Consider the following 18642-nt stretch of genomic DNA (forward strand, 5'->3'; position numbering starts at 1 on the left):
ATGTAACGGAAGTACTACCTTGTGTTGAGTCATGGTCTTTGGTGGACAGTGGAATTAAGATGGCCACCAGAGTAATAAATATTTGAAGTTTACATATTTGTTGGTTTCGCTCGTTCTTTATCATCAAAAGCACATAAAAAACATGGGACCTCATGTTTTTAACCCTAGACAACCAGATGTAGAGCCAGAATCAGCATCGAGAGACAGCAGCGATCCAGCAAGTAGCAGCGATTACTACAACACAATGCATTTTAATGGCGCCAACCTAACATCAAGTGCTAACAAGCTCCGTAAATGGGAGTGAAATAGTGCAATTATAGCAATTAGCAATATCTACGACCAGGCGACCATTACAAAAGTGGGGGCTCGTCCGGGATCTTTAAGTGCATCGATTATAATAGTGCATCGATAAATTTTGTAAGTGCTTAGCATTCCAAAAAAGTTTATTTGTGCAGTGTGGCAACAGTGAAAATATGTCAAAAATAAATAAATAAATAAAGTGTGTTTGTGCGACTACCAAAAACTATCATCACACCGCTCGGAAGATTAACGTCTGGATTATGTCAATGGAATTCATCAATCAAGACTTCAGCTTCGATAAAACCGAATAGAAGTGAAGAAAGCCAACAGGAACACCGATCACGACATCATAGTATAGCTACATAAAGCAAGGTATTTTGTTGTTGTTGTCATTTAAAATAATTAATAGTTAACATGTCTCTACCTGAGAGTGATGAGATCGTAGGAAATGTAAAAATTGAACCAGGGGATGGTGAACAATTAAACTTAACAGAGTGGCTAGCAGGGTTTGCAACTCAAATAAGTTCGCAACTTAAACAATCCAGTGAACAAGTAAGTTTGGATTTTAAACAATCAAGCGAACAAGTACGTTTGGATTTTAAACAATCAAGTGAACAAGTAAGTTTTAAACTTAAAGAAAACACAGATAGACTGGATAAGTTAAGTTTGGATTTTGATCTATTAAGTACTCATCTCAATGAGAAGTGTGAGGAAATTAAAACTACCCTCAGTAAGAAGACTAGAGAACAGTTGATACACTTCAGAAAAGAATTTCAAGTTAAAGTTGAAAGTTTAAATGAAAACATACAAGCTAACACAGACAGCATTGCTGTCATCTACAACAGAGTAGATACTGAAGTTGAAAGATTAGATCAGAGAATAGACAAAACATCAGAAAACCTTAGACAAGAATACAACCTGTATACCACTAATGTAGATACAAAAGTAGAAAATATACACACTAAATATACACAATTGGAGGACGCATTGTTGTCCAAACAAACGATTTACAATCAAAATACAATGTATGGGCACATCCAAGTGAAATGCTTTCCTGGTGAAAATCTGCACCCTATTGACTTTATTCACCAATGTAAGGATATGTTTGTTGTAGGAATGTCAGATAACATAAAAATTAAGTTAGTAAAACGGTTTCTAGAAGGGGAGGCCCTATCCTGGGCAAATGAGAATAATGATTCTTGGAATACTTTTGAAGAGTTTGAAGCTAAATTTATTTGTAAATATTGGTCACAATTCATACAAGCCAGATTAAAGTCAGAATTTCTAAATGGACCAGTGTATAGAGGGAAAGTAGGGGGCATACAAAAATTTTGCAGAGATCAATTGAAAAAACTTGCTCACTTGAATAACTCTTTTGATATTATGACACAAATTGATGATTTAAAAAGAAGGTTACCAGAGAGACTGCAGTGGGAATTGGTCCATGGACCAGACGATTCAATGGAAGAGTTCCTGAAATTTGTAGATAGATTAGATAGGGCCTTGGGAAGAGAAAATAACCAAAGTTTTGGCTCTGGCAACAACCAGTATGGGGGGTGGAACAGGAATGTAAATAGAGATTATTATGGGAGGAGAGACTTTGAAAATTCTGGAAATAATGCTCCAAATAGGGGAGATAGGAGATATGAAAATGATTTCAGAAACAATACACAGGAGGGAGGATGGAGGAGAGATAACAGGAATGATAGAAATAGGTATTGGGGAAGAGAACAAGATAGAAGGGGGTTTGTTGAAACTAGTGAACAAAACGACAACTACAAACGGACAGACTGAGGGAACCAGCCGGGGAACGGTGGACAGTCCCACTAGATGTCCGTAGTTTTGGAGCTAGACAATATTAAGACAGGACAACACATAACCGGAACTGGAAAAGGAGAGGATACAAGGTAAAGAGCAAGTACCCTGAAAATACGGATGTTGTTAGAATGAATAAATTAGAATTTAATAAAAGGTTTTGGGATACTATGAGTAAAAGTGATACAGTTAATAAAAACAGTGTTCAAGCACAGGTAGTTAGTGAAAGTGCAGAAGTTGAAGGTATTGCAGAGTTCCATAGTTGGGCTGATAAAGATACTGGTGTTAATAACAAGTCAGACACACCACAAATAGAATCTATTTTGGGGGGTTTATTTGATAAGAAGGGGGATGACGAAGTGTTTAATGGAGCCAAAGACTCAATTGCTGAGATTCAGATACATAGAGGGGAAACTGAAGATGGGGTTGTTGTGGAGGAGGAGGAAGAAGTAATAGAGGGACATTTAAATAATGATCCTAAATCAAGTGATGTTATTGATGAGAGTGTGGAGGAAGAAATAAAAGTATTTGTAGAATTGGAAAGTGATTATGTGGTAAAGGTAAGTGATGTGACAAACATGGGTAATAATGAGGTTAATTTAAGTGAAATGCAGACTAGGGAATGTGTAGTGGACTTTATAAAAAAGGGGGTGAAAACTGTAGTTGGTTAAGTGACAACACAGTGTTACAAGGAACAGATGAAAACAAAGGTTTATGTTTAAATGTCAATGCTTTGCAAACAGAGAGGGATGTGTCTAAGTGTAGGAAAGAGACATTAGACTTAAGAACTAAAGAAACTGAAAATGATCTATTGTTTGAAAATACTGAAATAGACAAAGATGTTGAGCTAGGTTGTCCATATGTTAAAGTAAACATTGAGAATGGTCCATTTGAAATAAAAGAAAGCCCACATCCTAATGCGTATAGACTTATCTTTCCCAGATCAAGAAGGTTATTTAGATTAAGAAACATCACTGAATTGAAACCATATAAACATGATTAAGCACATTTCCCTGTTTGAATACAGTTACTTACCCATTTTCCATAAAGCATGTTATCAGCAAAGATTTTACTGGGTGTGTCAAATAGCAACTACCACTCATCCTATAGACCCTGTAAAAGTTCCAGATCTCTGAGAGAATGTTTTTATATTTTTATTGTCACTATTGAATATTAGATTTTGAGACATCTTCTTTACTTGCAACGGGCAAGAAGGTCACAAACATTTATTACTTTCCTTTTGTATTGTTGAATATGGGACATACTTGCACCAAATAAGACAATGTAAAAATTGTTGTGCAAGACCCATCATTTTGATACTATTGTGTTCTTAGGCATAAGATTTGTGTACAATTTTCGACAGCTAATCAGATGTTCACCAAGTTTGATGTTTGTGTTATGTTGTGACAAATTTAAGTGTCCAATTTTAGTATTAATATGTTCTTGTAGTGTCTTGACTGTGTGTCTCAATGGGAGACAATATTTAATAAACTTTCCTTTTTTCAAATGCATATTATATTCATACATGTGACTTCTCTAGTGTTTGTGTTTATATAAAGCCTGTCCATACTTATACTTATGTTCTTTGTTTTCATTTCTTTTATGTGGCTCAAAAAGTGCAGACAATTACAATATTTTCCTATGGGCATATGACCTGTCCATCTGTGAAATATATTTATGCTCCTTCTATTATCTTGATTAATCTGTGACTCAATGAGAACTGACTTTGAAATAATTTACATATATTTTTATATATCTTAAAATCGCATGTGATATATTTGTGTCGGTTTTTGATCATTTTCCATGTGGCTCACTGGGAGCAAAGATTAACATTTTTTTTACTTTCATATATTACTAAATATTTTTATTATGCTGTCATACTGAATGACATAACACAAAGTGCATTTGAAACAACACAACTAAAATTTTTGCAGGAAAAAGTCATTTTGAAACGTTGTAACGGTCCTTGTATACATACACATTAGGCATAGTAAAACAAACAAATTATTAAAGTAGTACTTTTCAAAATTTTAACCATTTGACACATTTGTCCTAGTCGGCTAATATCATTAGCGTTCTGTAAATGATATTACCCGAGGGGGGTATTGTAACGGAACATATTAAAGGCTTTACTTTACCGAAGTATGCGATACCCTCCAAATTCAACCAGTTTAATGAGTATTTATGATTATAGCAAAGGTATTGTGTATGTTAACAATGATTGCATAACATGTCTCCATAAACAGTCAACCCATTAAATTATACTGAATAACTGACCCACACAAAAGTTAATATCACTTGATCACTGATACAGCAAATGTCATCATGTAAAAACACTGAGTTCATCTTAAATAATTAATATGAAGTACGAAAAATAGTGGACAACTTAGGTATTTTGGATCTCCTTAAATAAAAATCACCCAGTGAAACCTATTTGTTCACTAGGAGCGTTTTCACTCAGTATTCACGTGAGCAATCCTATTTCAGACGAAAACCAATGTAATTCTTAATAATTCATGTTATTTACTTATTTATGCAAATTAGAGAAGTCAATTGACAAACTTCTCAAAAACAGCCTTTTTGTAATAAAGAATTATTCTGTCAAGTAAACAAATCTGTCTGTCATTTTAATAACATGTTAAATCATGTCACTCGATGCAAATTAATAACTTTTCTGCACAAATTACGATAACAGATGTACATGTGACTTATAAACTATATCTCTTTTTAGTAGTTCTTTGACAGTGTTATAAATACAAGCAGCAAGGAGGGTCGAGAGGCAGTCGGAATGTCACTTTGGTAAAGTGTGTTTGTGTGTTATTATTTGAGGTGGATAAACAATGCAAAGAACATGTAATGGAAGTACTACTTTGTGTTGAGTCATGGTCTTTGGTGGACAGTGGAATTAAGATGGCCACCAGAGTAATAAATATTTGAAGTTTACATATTTGTTGGTTTCGCTCGTTCTTTATCATCAAAAGCACATAAAAAACATGGGACCTCATGTTTTTAACCCTAGACAACCAGATGTAGAGCCAGAATCAGCATCGAGAGACAGCAGCGATCCAGCAAGTAGCAGCGATTACTACAACACAATGCATTTTAATGGCGCCAACCTAACATCAAGTGCTAACAAGCTCCGTAAATGGGAGTGAAATAGTGCGATTATAGCAATTAGCAATATCTACGACCAGGCGACCATTACAAGCTCGGCGTTTATTACATAACAAATATTGTCAGAAGTGAAATAAGTGCTAGATAAAAATCCTAGCACTGAAGTGGGATTGAAATTATCGTAATGAAAATAATTTTACAGTTACTAATTTAACCTTTTTAGAGCGTGTCATCACTTATGAAAATAATAACAGTAATGCAATCATGAGGTGGTCAGGAATTTTGAGTGTATGTAGAGTAATAAGTAGGCACACAAAAATCAAAACGCTAGTACAAACGACAATTAAATTTTGCGGGGGAGTAGTAGCTGCAATTTTGTTTAATGGAACTGAATTACGTATTAGAACCAAACCACAACAGTTCAGCATTGTAACACCAGAAGTGCTGTTGCTTAGAGTGGCTAAACTTGATCAGACAGACTAAGATACACTGTTAATAGGAAACAAAAAAGTGGAATGAACATTTTTTAAAAATAATGAAGTACATCACTAGAAGTTGAAAACTTTAAGTGGAATAATAGATACATTTGGTAAGATGATGAATATCCTGTAGAGGAAAATTCCTCGTAATACAGGCTGGTTATAATTAAACTTTCGCTAATTGAGCCAGTATAATCGGAAAATTATTTACCTATGTGTATCCAACTGTATAGGAACGATGTTCAGTCTGTGCGCTGCAGGATTTCCGTTGCTAATAGTGTTAGTGTCATGACGTGCCGTTAGTTGTCTCTACTGGTACAGTGACTTAGAGCTGAAACACTAGCATCAGTGTGCATTACAGCTGCAGACAGTGAACATGCGTCCCGACCAGGTGAGCAGGGCTTTATTCGTAAAGCTATTTTATCAAAACAATAGCAATAGTGCTCCCTGCTCCCCGCGAGTATCGACGCATTAAAGGAATACACAGAGGTCGTCTTTATGGACCATTGTTGAAGAACATTATTCAGAGGTTCGAATTAACTGCCGATTTGGGAATTGCTTCTGGCAGAGGTCGACGGCCAATTGGACCACAAATTGTTGAAGAAAATACTGTTGCCATGATTGAGAATGCTGGACACATCGTGCGATCCTCATGCTGTGCACGAACTGTGTCGCGACATCTGAACGTTGCATGGTCGACGGTTCGAAAAGTGCTGCGAAGAATTGTGAAATGGTCTCCCTAATGCGGTTCTAGGTTGTCTTGGATGAAGATGGTCGCCATACTGAGCAACGGTTCAAATGGCTCTGAGCACTATGGGACTTAACTGCTACGGTCATCAGTCCCCTAGAACTTAGAACTACCTAAACCTAACTAACCTAAGGACAGCACACAACACCCAGCCATCACGAGGCAGAGAAAATCCCTGACCCCGCCGGGAATCGAACCCGGGAACCCGGGCGTGGGAAGCGAGAACGCTACCGCACGACCACGAGATGCGGGCTATTGAGCAACGTTTGTAACCTGGAGGGAAAAAATGGTACGCAATTAACAGATGTTACACTCTCACGTGGTAATTAAAAAGAGTTTGTTTCAATGGTTTATTTCTCTTTCGCGTGTCCTTACAAATATTTCCGCAACGTTTCATTGTTATACGATCATTCGTTTTTCAAAGGACCCTTTCAAGTGGCGAAAGTTTAATTACAGCCACTGTGTACATTAAATGAGATACAGTGACAATTACAGAGCTAACAAAAGGAAACATACATCGATTCTAGAGTTTATGTGGAACTATCGTGTATGACATAAACCAGTAAAATAAGGCTTTCTAAATACTGTTCGAAGTGGGGGTGCAGTAAAAAACCAATTTAAAGTAAAAAGGTGGGACAGCAAAGAAGACAATTTAGTTCTGAAATGGTTGCAAAGTGCTCTGCATTTTATCATGAACACTGTTTAATTTGTTTAATGAAGAAACATTTAAGTATGTAGAGGAAAAAGTATTCAACAGGAATCACATTTCAAGGGGAAACATCGACAAATACGACAGGTGTTAGAAGTTAGTTGAATTACATGAACACGAACTACTGACTGAGAATAAATCAACCTAAGTCACTATTGTTGAAGGCTAGGAAAAAGAGAGCAGCGACTAGGTTAACAATAAATTTTATGTTTGCGAAATGGAAGAAAATGTAAAAGAGGTGTATTCTCCAGGGTGCAGTATTACGCAGGATAGAAGTAAGACACATATCAGCAGTATAATGGCGTAGATGCAGAAAACTTTCGTCAACAAAACAACTAGCCTACTGTGTAAACTGACATGGAACAGTAAAAGAAGTCACGGATTTGAACGTCTCGAATACTGCGTCTAAGGATATCTAAGGATATGAATCGTGGACAGCAAAAATGATGGAGAAGAAAGGAATGAAAAGACCCGTATTTTTTTAAATGCTTAATAAACCTGGTACAAAAGCAATAGAAAGAATATTTAAGCAAATAATTATATGAGAAAATTGTGAAAAAATATTGAGACATTTGGTACGCCAGCCGAAAACTGGTCCCTAGAAGAAGCATCAGAGATAGAAAATTTTGGCGACAGACAGCTCCAGAGCATGCAAAACAATTATTAGAGATGTTCAGTGTATAAATATGAAGATAGGAAGCCAATCGGAAAACAGGACAAAAAATGAAGAAACTAAGACTTCTTAGGAACTTTCACTTCTTTCTGATCTTCTCAGCATGAACTCTGCCTTTAAATATATTTAATTAAGCGCCATAGAATACATTATTCACCAATAGGACACATCACGCTACTACTATACAACGCCGCCTCAAGCCTTAAAAATGACTCCGATTCTGCGAGAGAAAAACTTTCTTCGGGTGAGCCATACCAAGAAGAAGTCACATAATGTTCATCGCATCCCATAGCTACCAGCTTGTGGAAATGTTGATTGCTACATTCCATCCACCGTTCCAAACAAGACCTGATATTTCTGTGGGATTGCGACAGTGAGATAAATCTGTCCAGTTGAGTTGCTTTAGTATTTCAGAGTGTTCGCCAAATTAATGAAGTGGGTGCGCAGACCTGCGAACACGGCTGTTGTCGATTTGGAAGACGGTAGTATCCACGGCATACTCATCGTGGAGATACAGAAGTAAGGACAACACGTGTTGACTGAGAGTGTTAAAATAACATCCTGGTTCACGTTCATTGTATCAAGGTGAATGGGACCAAGTCTTTCGAGAAGCACTCCCAAACTAACAAACACCTCTAGCCTAAACTACACCCTCCACACATTGCGGGTTAAAGAAGCGGTGCTCTCGATCGATGCCTTGCATCAATTGAAAAGAGGCACAGTCTTGACTCGTCGGAGCACACTATATGCTTGGATGCTTGGCCTGTGGAAGATGTACATCCAGTGCCGTTGTGATCAGCGGTCTTTTGCGAGGTAAATGTTCATTACATGTTTGCAATGTTCGCTCAGAAACCGGTTAAGGGAGACCTCCATTCACTGACAGCAGAAATTCCCCTTGACTTTGAAATCTATTGCTATCGACGAACTGTTACACTCGACCATTGCCCAGTCAGTTAGAATATTTTTACTTCTACAGTTTTTCCGCGCCGTCTTACACGGCTGACATTCGTTGTACATTCGTTGGACAGTCTGCGTTGATACACCAACAAACCATTCACGGCGGGTCATGAGTACGTCCATACACTGTAGCTCCTTTCTACCGTTGTGTCATTTCTCCTCGCCGGCCTATCTTACTTCTCTGGTTCCATACAACCAAGTGGGACGCACTTATACACGACTTTTCTACCATTACTTACCTCAGCGGTGGAGGGTGACATGATCGCATGGTACCAGTGAAAGGAGTCTACTGGAACACGTTTGTATGTGGCACCCGAATACGATTTTATAATCGATGTATATCTTTGATAAGCTTTATATCGCTAACGCAAACCCAGAGATGCTGCTTCTGGTCTGAGATTAATGCAGTGTAGGAGTAAGAGAGGTGCACAGTTGTAGGTAGCTCTCTGTGAGGGAAAGACGATGGAGCTGGCAGTTTTTGTGGTGTGCTGTGTGAAGTCACCAAGTGTTAAATTAATTTGGGTATGTCAATACTCTTGAACTTAGAAGCAGAAGTCTTCATGCTAGCAAGATAAAGATGTTAAGTAATTACGATTTCTGTTTTTTTCCAGCTCGTTAGTATAGATGAGTTGGATGATAAGCTGTAATTGTTGAGTAACCCTATAATGCACGTAAACCGTTTTCGTAAAAAGACTAGTTAGATATTTCATTTTTGTAATGCTTCTAAGATTTGTTAACAGAGCTATATGTAATTCGATGATTTGCATTTATAGTGGTTTAATGAGGTCAGGTAATACTTGCTGTTCAAATGTCATTGGTTGTGAATCAGTTGTGAATAATGTAACTTCAGTTGTCAGATTTTTTTTTTTGAAAAGACGAATTTAACTTGCAATATAGCTTTGCCAAGAAAATTCAGTGTTAGTAATACACCATAATCAGTACCCCCTCCCTATCCAGGTCATACATTTTTCAGAGAAGTTGAATTTTTCATAAATGTTTTCTTTATCACTCAAAACAATTTCATGTGCATTTCAAAGTATTACAGCCAGCACTGCACACCGCTGAGCCCGTAGCTAGCATATTTATAATTTTTGTGAGAGACCAGAGTATATCGCGTTCCATCGTTGCTACTTTAGAGGTAAGACAATTTAATTTAATTGTTATGTGCAAAGGGACCAAAGTTATCAATTTTTCACAGGGCCAGAGGATTCAGTGCTTAAGGGACTGAATGTATTTTACAGTGACTGTATTTCTTTATTGGTATTGGGAGTTGCATTGATCAATCAAACTGTGTAAAGTTTTGCTGACAATAACACAGAGTATGCACACCACTTGCACTTACAACATGCTACACGATAATTCGAATTTTGTATCCATTCAACAGTTCAGACATTCATTTAACATAATTTAAAGTTCTGTAAAAGGGTGTTACACCAGTTATGCCCCATCTAGAGTGTTCCAAAGTTGACTAGTTTCCACTTTTAAGGCAGTAACTAATATTTTGTCCGATGAATTATTACTACGACTCGCTGAGTAAGCGGCGTATTTATTCCAATCTTCTATTAGTCCATCAGCTCCCACTCCCTCTCTCACTGTCCATCTTTTCCTGCCCCGTCTCTCTGTCCGCCTCCCTCTCTCCCTTTCCGTCTCCTTCTTCACCCTCTCGCGTCCATCTCCTCCCCTTTTTCTGTCTGTTTCTCCCTTCCCCTCTCTCTGTTCAATCTCTTCCTCCCCCTCCAAATCTGTGTTCATCTCTTCCTAACCTCTCTCTTTATGTCCAACTCCTCTTCCCCTTCTCTCTCCATATTTTCATCCCCACCGCAATAGATGGCCGCTGGTTCTTACCCGCACTGTTTCTTTCCAGATAGTAAGAGATATGTGTACAACGTTCGGTTAAAATCAATCCAGAGGCTTAGGAAGAGCTTTTTACCCACGGCTTTGTCCGCGTACGCACTTGTCATACATGTCTCACGTATATTTATCACATTTCGCTCATATTTTTACAAATATTTGACCCGTATCCGTAGCGAATTTCGCCCTGCAGATTCTTTTTGACGCAGCTCAATATTTCTGACGTCATATCTCCTGAACTATGAGTCGTACAATGATATAATTTTCCATGTATACCCATTGATATACATGAATACTGTCTGCGAAATTTGTTGTGAATTGAGGTAGTAGCAAAGAATCAAACGTCATACATGGTGCAGCATTTTTTCACGCATCTCAGTGTTTTTGATGTAATATCTCCTGAACTAAGATTGTGAAATTGGTATAATTTTGTAGTTACTTTCAGCGGTACGTGTGGGTACTGTCTGTGACATGTGTCGCGAGTACAGGTAGTAGCGAAGAAGTAACAAATTAAAACATCATGTATGATGCGGCAGTTTTCCACGCGTCTCAGTGTTTATGACATATCCCCTGAACTACTTGTCTTACAGTGATATAATTTTGCAGATATATTCTGTGGTATATGCGAATACTGTCTGCAAATGTGTCACGAATACATGTAGTAGTATGGATGAATAAATTAAAACGTTATGCATGATACGGCAGTGTTACTGCACAAACAGCGAAAATCTAGTAAGGGATAATCTCTTCTCCTTTACTCATTTTGCGAGGGTTTTCAGCGAGAAGTTTCGTAAATTTTTAAAACGGTATGTAAATTTTTAAAACGGTATGTAAATTTTTTTGCAAGTGACTGAGTGCTGTTATTACAATAAGCGATGTGTACCAAGTTTGGCTAAATCGGTGCAGTGGTTCAGAAGGAGACGCGGAACATACATATACATCTTCATTTTTATAACACGTATAGATTTACTAAACCCTGTTACCCCACATCATTTTCTCGGGCCTTCTGGCTCACACTTGTAGATAACCATCTTTTCAACGAAAGAGTTTTATATGACTTCAACGAAGTGTACAGTTTGTACTTGGTACGCATGAAGGACTCGGGGCACGCACCTGCGGACAGAGGCGACACGAGATGCAGCGACACGGACACGCCGCCGGCGCTCTGCCCCTGGAGCGCCAGAAGCTGCGGGTCGCCGCCGAAGCTGGCGATGTTGCGCTGGATCCAGGACAGCGCCACCTGCTGGTCCTTGAGGCCCGCGTTTCCAGGGACCACCTCGTCGCCGGTGCTCAGAAAACCTGCAGGTGACGGTAACTTTGGTATCCGTGTTACATCCCGTAGCTATTAAAATAGCCGCTAATTTTTTGGATTACGTAACTTACCAGACATGTAAAATTCTGTGTTTCTTTGCGACCTGGAGACATTTAAAACTGCGTGGAATGACTGGGATGAAACAGGGATAGAATGCATCACTCTGAGTTTTTATTCCAGCTGTATCGACGAATAGTATTAAAACATAGCAGGCACCAAAAATGATGGAGAAACAGTTGGAGAAACAAATGAGAAAAGAAGATGTAAGGAAGGAAGGATGGAAGGAAGGAAGGATTTAACGTCTCGCCGACAATGAGTTCGTTAGAGATGGAGCACAAGCTCACAGTGGTGAAGAATGGGGAGGGAAATCGGCGTACGCTTTTCAAAGGGACCGGACTGGCATTTGTATGGAGATATTTAGGAAAGGAAAAATTTGGATGACAAGATGAGGATTTGAACCGACGTCATTCCGAGTAAGAGTTCGGTGTGATCATCACTGAGTCATTTTGCTCTTTGAAACGGCTGACAGGGGTACTGATAGAGGGGTTAGACGATATTTATGTTGGCAAAGTTCAAATGGTTCAAATGGCTCTGGGCACTATGGGACTTAACTTCTGAGGTCATCAGTCCTCTAGAACTTAGAACTACTTAAACCTAACTAACCTAAGGACATCACACACATCCATGCCCGAGGCAGGATTCGAACCTGCGGCCGTAGCGGTCTCGCGGTTCCAGACTGTAGCGCCTTGAACCGCTCGGCCACTCCGGCCGGCGTTGGCAAAGTAATAGAGAAATCATTAGGAAAAGCAATAGGCATAATACGTAGTAGAAGGAGCAAGGATATACACACTTCAGTAAGCAGACGATGGAGCAATGTTGGCTAAATGAGAAGAATAACTGCAATTTAAGTGGGAAAAAGAGCTCGGGAAGAGGATAAATACAGGAACGATCAAATGAAAGTTCTGTCAAAATATGATACGAACGAAAGACTTTCAGAGAAGCAAAATATTTTACGCACTTACGAAAATGGGCGAGGAATTGGAAGCTGCATCGAGGAAATGTAAAATGACACAAGATTTTTGAAATTCTGAGAATTTTAGGAGTAAGTTACAGCGAAAGCCGGATAATATGTAACATGTGCAAGAACCGAGAGGAAACAATAAGACTGGAAGAGAAAGAACAAAGTGCTCGAATTAAAAAGTGTGTGAGGCAGGGATGTAGTTTTTCGCCTCTATTGCTCAGTCTGTACATCGAAGAAGCTATGCCGGAAGAGAAAGAATGGTTCAAGAGTGGGATTAAAGTTCAGGGCGAAAGGCTATCTTCATAGCTGGTGACTCTGCTATTCTCAGTGGAGATTAAGAGGATTTGTTCAGTGGAATGAACAGTCTAATGAGTACAGAATATAAATTGAGACTAAACTGAAGAAAGACGAAAGTAATGAAAAGTAGCAGAAATGGGATCAGCGAGGAACTTAATATTGAAACTGGTGATTACGAAATAGGATAAGTTAAAGAATTGTGCTATCTTGGAACAAAAGTAACTCATGACGGATGAAGCAAGGAGGACATAAAAGGCAGACTAGCACATACAAAGAGGGCATTTCCTGTCAAGCGAAGTCTACTATCATCACACATAGGCCTTAATTTGACGACAAAATTTCTGAAAATGAATGTTTCGGGCACAGCATTGTATGGTAGCGAATCATTGACTATGGGAAAGCCGGTACAGAAGAGAACCTAAGCGTTGGAGATGTGGTACTACAAAAGAATGTTGAAAATTCGGTGGACTGATAAGATAAAGAATGAGGAGGTCCTGCGTAAAATCGGAGAGGAAAGGAATATATCAAAGATACTGATAAGAAGAAGGGACGGGATGATAGGATACGTGTTAAGACAACAGGGAAGATGGTGAGGGTAAAAGTAGAGGAAGACAGAGACTGGAATACATAGAGCAAATAACTGAGAGTGTAGGATGCAGGTACTACTCTGAGATGAAGAGGTTGGCACAGGATAAAAATTCGTGGCAAGCCACATCAAAGCAATCAAGACAGAAGTGTTTTGTTTCAAGTGTAGCACAACATGACAAAGGTTCATGGAGAGCAGAAAAATGAATACTTCTTTGATAGTTTTAAAACTCGGTTATAGAGAAAAATACACTTGACTTGGAATAGATTGTCAAAAAAAAAGGAAAAAATACTCTTAAATTAGGAGAAGAACGAAAACTAGCGGAAGTACAAGAAGACATTTACTGCGAAAGCATTGCCTGCAAGACCGGCCGTGAGGGAGAGGGAGAGAGAGAGAGAGAGAGAATGAGAATGACAGATAGAGTGGGCGAGGGGGGGGGGGGGGGAGAAGAAGACGTGGAACATCGAACGGCATGAAGCTGCACGAAGTTACCAGCAGTTTAATGAAGAGTGACCAGCGGATACTGTCATAAGACATTAAGAGCTCAAATGGAAAGACAGTAACAAACAAATAAGGTACATGAGCATCAGTCATTCAGCAATATTTAAAACAAGATGGCGATAAAACTGAATAAAACAGGACACGCTGCAACAATCGCAGTAATAACCTTCTTAATTTCAGGTGCAGCGGAGCAAATTTGGCATTTAATCACGTTCAAACATTGTTCATAGTTTTAAGTAGGACTGTACAGTTTTCTCAACAATACATGAACAGTTTGATTGTCGATGTAGAATAAAATAGGGATAATGAAGAAGTGGGTCTACTAATCAATAAGAAAATAAGAATACGGGTAAGTTCCATGAGCAACTTGGTGAATACCTTATCGTGGCTAAGATAGAAACGAGGCCAACATCCACCACCACAATACAAGTTTATACTCCTACTAGCTCCAGGATATAAGATGAAAATCAACAAAAGCAAAACGAGGATAATGGAATGTAGTTGAATTAAGTCGGGTGATGCTGAGGGAATTAGATTAGGAAACGAGACACTTAAAGTGGTAAAGGACTTTTGCTATTTAGGGAGCAAAATATCTGATGATGGTCGAAGTAGAGAGGATATAAAATGTAGACCGGCAACGGCAAGGAAAGCGTTTCTGAAGAAGAGAAATTTGTTAACATCGAGTATAGATTTAAGTGCCAGGAAGTCATTTCTGAAAGTATTTGTATGTAGTGTAGCCATGTATGGAAGTGAAACTTGGACGATAAACAGTTTGGACAAGAAGAGAATAGAAGCTTTTGAAATGTGGTGCTACAGAAGAATGTTGAAGATTAGATGGGTATATCACATAACTAAGGAGGAAGTATTGAATAGGATTGGGGAGAAGAGAAATTTGTGGCACAACTTGTCTAGAAGAAGGGATCGGTTGGTAGGACATGTTCTGAGGCATCAAGGGATCACCAATTTAGTATTGGAGGGCAGCGTGGAGGGTAAAAATCGTAGAGGGAGACCAAGAGATGAATACACTAAACAGATTCAGAAGGATGTAGGTTGCAGTAAGAACAGGGAGATGAAGAGGCTTGCACAGGTTAGTGTAGCATGGAGAGCTGCATCAAACCAGTCTCAGGACTGAAGACCACAACAACAGCTCCAGAAATGATGAAGAGATTGAAAAAATAAGAGGGGAAATGAAGGAGATTATTCAGATAGTTAAAGGGGACGAAAACCAGATTGCATGGGAGGAAAGGAGTTCGATAGCAGGAACGGGAGAGAAGAAAAAATAGTAAGTGAATATCGACTGGGGAAAAGGAATGAAAGCAGAAGCCGCCTGGTATAATTTTGCACAGGACACAATTCAGTCATTCGTAATACGTGTTTTAAGAATAATGAAAGATGTTGGTATATGCGACAGAGGCCTGGAGACTCTGAAAGGGTTCAGATACGTGTCTTCATGATAAGACAGAGATTTCGAAAAGAGATTTTAATCTATGAAACATTTCCATGGGCGCATGTGGGCTCTTACAATAATTTTTCTGCTTATGACTCGCAGATTAAAACTGAAGGATTCGTAGAAAGGTAGGAAGTCAAGGCTGTGGGAAGTGTACAAACTGAAAAAATAATCAGTGATCTTTAGGAAACGATTGACTGAAAAAGGAGAACAGAATAAAAATAAACGGGAATGACTAGCTTTGAGAGATGAAATAGTGAACATAGCAGTGAATGAAATATGTAAAAAGACAAGGTCCAGTAGAAATCCTTGAAAATAAATGAATATAGTGAATTTAATTCACGCAGTAGAAAATGTAAAACTGTAGCAAAGGTATCAGCCAAGAGAAAATATAGACGTCAAAAGAAAGGGGGTTTTAAAATGTGATTCTGTGGTAGAATGCTGAAGGCTAGGTAGGTAGATCGAATAATTAATGGTAAGGTGAATGGCACTGGGAAAAAGTAAATTTATGGCAAAATTTGATTAAAAGGAGGGATCCATTGATAGGACACGTTTTTAGGCCTCAGGGAATCGTCAGTCTGGTTATAGAGGCAAGGGTGGGAGTTAAAAATTGTAGAGAGCGACCAAACCTTACCTAAAGAAATTATTTCTATCATCACGACAGATATACGTACCAAGCGGGCCAAGCCGGTAGTTGATGGTGACGAGTATGACACCGTAAGACATGAGGAAGTCGGGCCCATACTCTTGATCAGAGCCGCTGCCGTAGACGAATCCTCCGCCGTGCACCCAGAAGAGCACGGGCAGCCCTGCACCCTCCTCTGGTACGCCCGGCACGAAGACGTTCAGGTAGAGGCAGTCCTCGGAGCCGTCACCCGTGTTCTGCACGCAGTCGCTGCCGTACGAGGTGGCGTTGCGTACACCCTCCCAGCTACCAGCTGGCTGCGGATCCTGTAGGTACGTTATAGGTTACTGTAATTGCTTTTATGTCCATAGTAATATGACAACAATTAACTTACGGACGCCATACATGTAAGATCATATTGTAGAGCATCCTTATGTATTATGATGTTACCATCTAGCATGCCACTATTTACTGTATTTCTGGTGCTCGTTTTAGGCTGATGCTCTTCTACATCATTACTCTGAAATACATACTTACTTGTTTGGTAGAGGGTGCCAGAACCACGTTCAAACTATTTCTCTCATTCTCCAGTCTCAAATAGCACATGGGAAAAATTTCTCCCAGATCATTCCGTATGTGAGCTCTGATTTCTCTTACGATATTAAGATGATCATTTCTTGCTACGTGAGTGGGTTTCAATAAAATACTCCGTCGTTAGGGTGGCAAAGCTATTGATTATAATACTTGATTATCACAAGAACGAAAAAGTCTTTGTTTTTTGATTGCTACCCCAACTCTTATCACATACGTCACACTCTCCCGTATTCAGTGGTAATACAAAACGAGCTATCGTTGTTCGAACTTTGTCAACGTCCCCTGTGAGTCCTGTCTAGCAAGGATATACCGTTGAGCAATACTGCAGAAAAGGACGGACAACTGTGCTATAGGCAGATTTGTAGCAACTTCTAAGTGTTCTGCCAATAAAACGGAGTCTTTGGTTCACCATTCTCGCAACATTTTCTGTGTGTTAGTTCCAACGTAAGTTGTTAGAAGTTGTAATCTCCCGATATCTAGTTGAATCGACAGCTTTCAAATTTATATGATTTATAGTGTATCAGAAATTTAACAGTTTTTTTGCACACATGTGGAAGAGCTCAGACTTTTTATTGTTCATCTCAATTACGACTTTTCACACGGTGCACATATTTTGTCTAAATCATTTTGTAATTCATTTTGATTTTCTGATGAGATTACTAGACAGCATCATAAACAGTCTTATAGGACTGCTCATATTGTCTCTTAAACAGTTTGTATAGATTAAGAATAACAGAGGCCCTATAACATTTAATTAGATGACTTCCCATCAGTTAACATGGAATGTGACCTTTGTGACAGGGAATCATGTACCCAGCACAAGGCTGAGATGATATTCCATAACCAGACAATTTAATCATATTTTATTCAAGGGGCCATTTAAAAGTTTGTGGACGCTGTAAGAAAAGAAGCAGTTGAAGATGAACCCAAGGGATTGAAAATGGCTTAATGAATTATATAAATGAAGATAGTTTTTGACTACGATGATATTCATATGCACAGTGATTTTAATTGTGCTTATTGGCATCGTAATGGATAACATATTAACTGATTCACTTCGCTTCCATACGGGCATCAATTGTGCTGGGTACCATGGTGTAAGTCCATGCGTTTTCCTCATATCTCGTGTATGGTCCTTTCTCGAACACCACTTATTTGTTTGGCCTACAAATCGTACCCAAGACATAATGATTGTGTGTTACATTACTTCTTGGCGTTTTACTCTTGGATAGTTATCTACTGTGTATTCGCTTAAAAATCAATATCTGTATGTCTAATGATTGTATACCGTTCTCTGATGAAATTCCCGTCACGGCTTTGGTCTCATGTGTGCACTGCGTAAGTATCCTCTAATAACATAAACTGTTTGTAACGGAACTGAAATGATGGTGGGCTGACAGTAATTTGGAGCCCACGCGTCTGAAACGGGCGCGCTTGTGTGAGACTGCCAGGGAGTGCACCCTGATGCCATCTATTGGCGAAACTGGGAATTAGCGCTGCCTGTCAGACAATGCACTAAGCTCTCAGAGTCAAATGTATTCTTTTTCTTGGTAATTATAAGTTATTACAGTATAATTTAATGTTGTAAAGCGCTAGTAGTAAATTATTATGAC

General features: G+C 38.9%; 1 protein-coding gene across 1 annotated transcript in view; it reads right to left on the bottom strand.

The window, feature by feature from the left end:
• The window catches only part of LOC126176752 (cholinesterase-like), a 68818-nt gene that overhangs the window by 41240 nt on the left and 8936 nt on the right, over nt 1-18642 (bottom strand). Inside the window, exons 3-4 of the mRNA XM_049923921.1 lie at nt 16485-16761; nt 11760-11945 (exon numbers count right to left, since the gene is read on the bottom strand). Coding sequence (XP_049779878.1) covers nt 11760-11945; nt 16485-16761 — 463 coding nt within the window. The remainder of the gene's footprint in view (nt 1-11759; nt 11946-16484; nt 16762-18642) is intronic.

Source organism: Schistocerca cancellata, chromosome 3 (assembly GCF_023864275.1).
Source record: "Schistocerca cancellata isolate TAMUIC-IGC-003103 chromosome 3, iqSchCanc2.1, whole genome shotgun sequence".
NCBI lineage: Eukaryota > Metazoa > Arthropoda > Insecta > Orthoptera > Acrididae > Schistocerca > Schistocerca cancellata.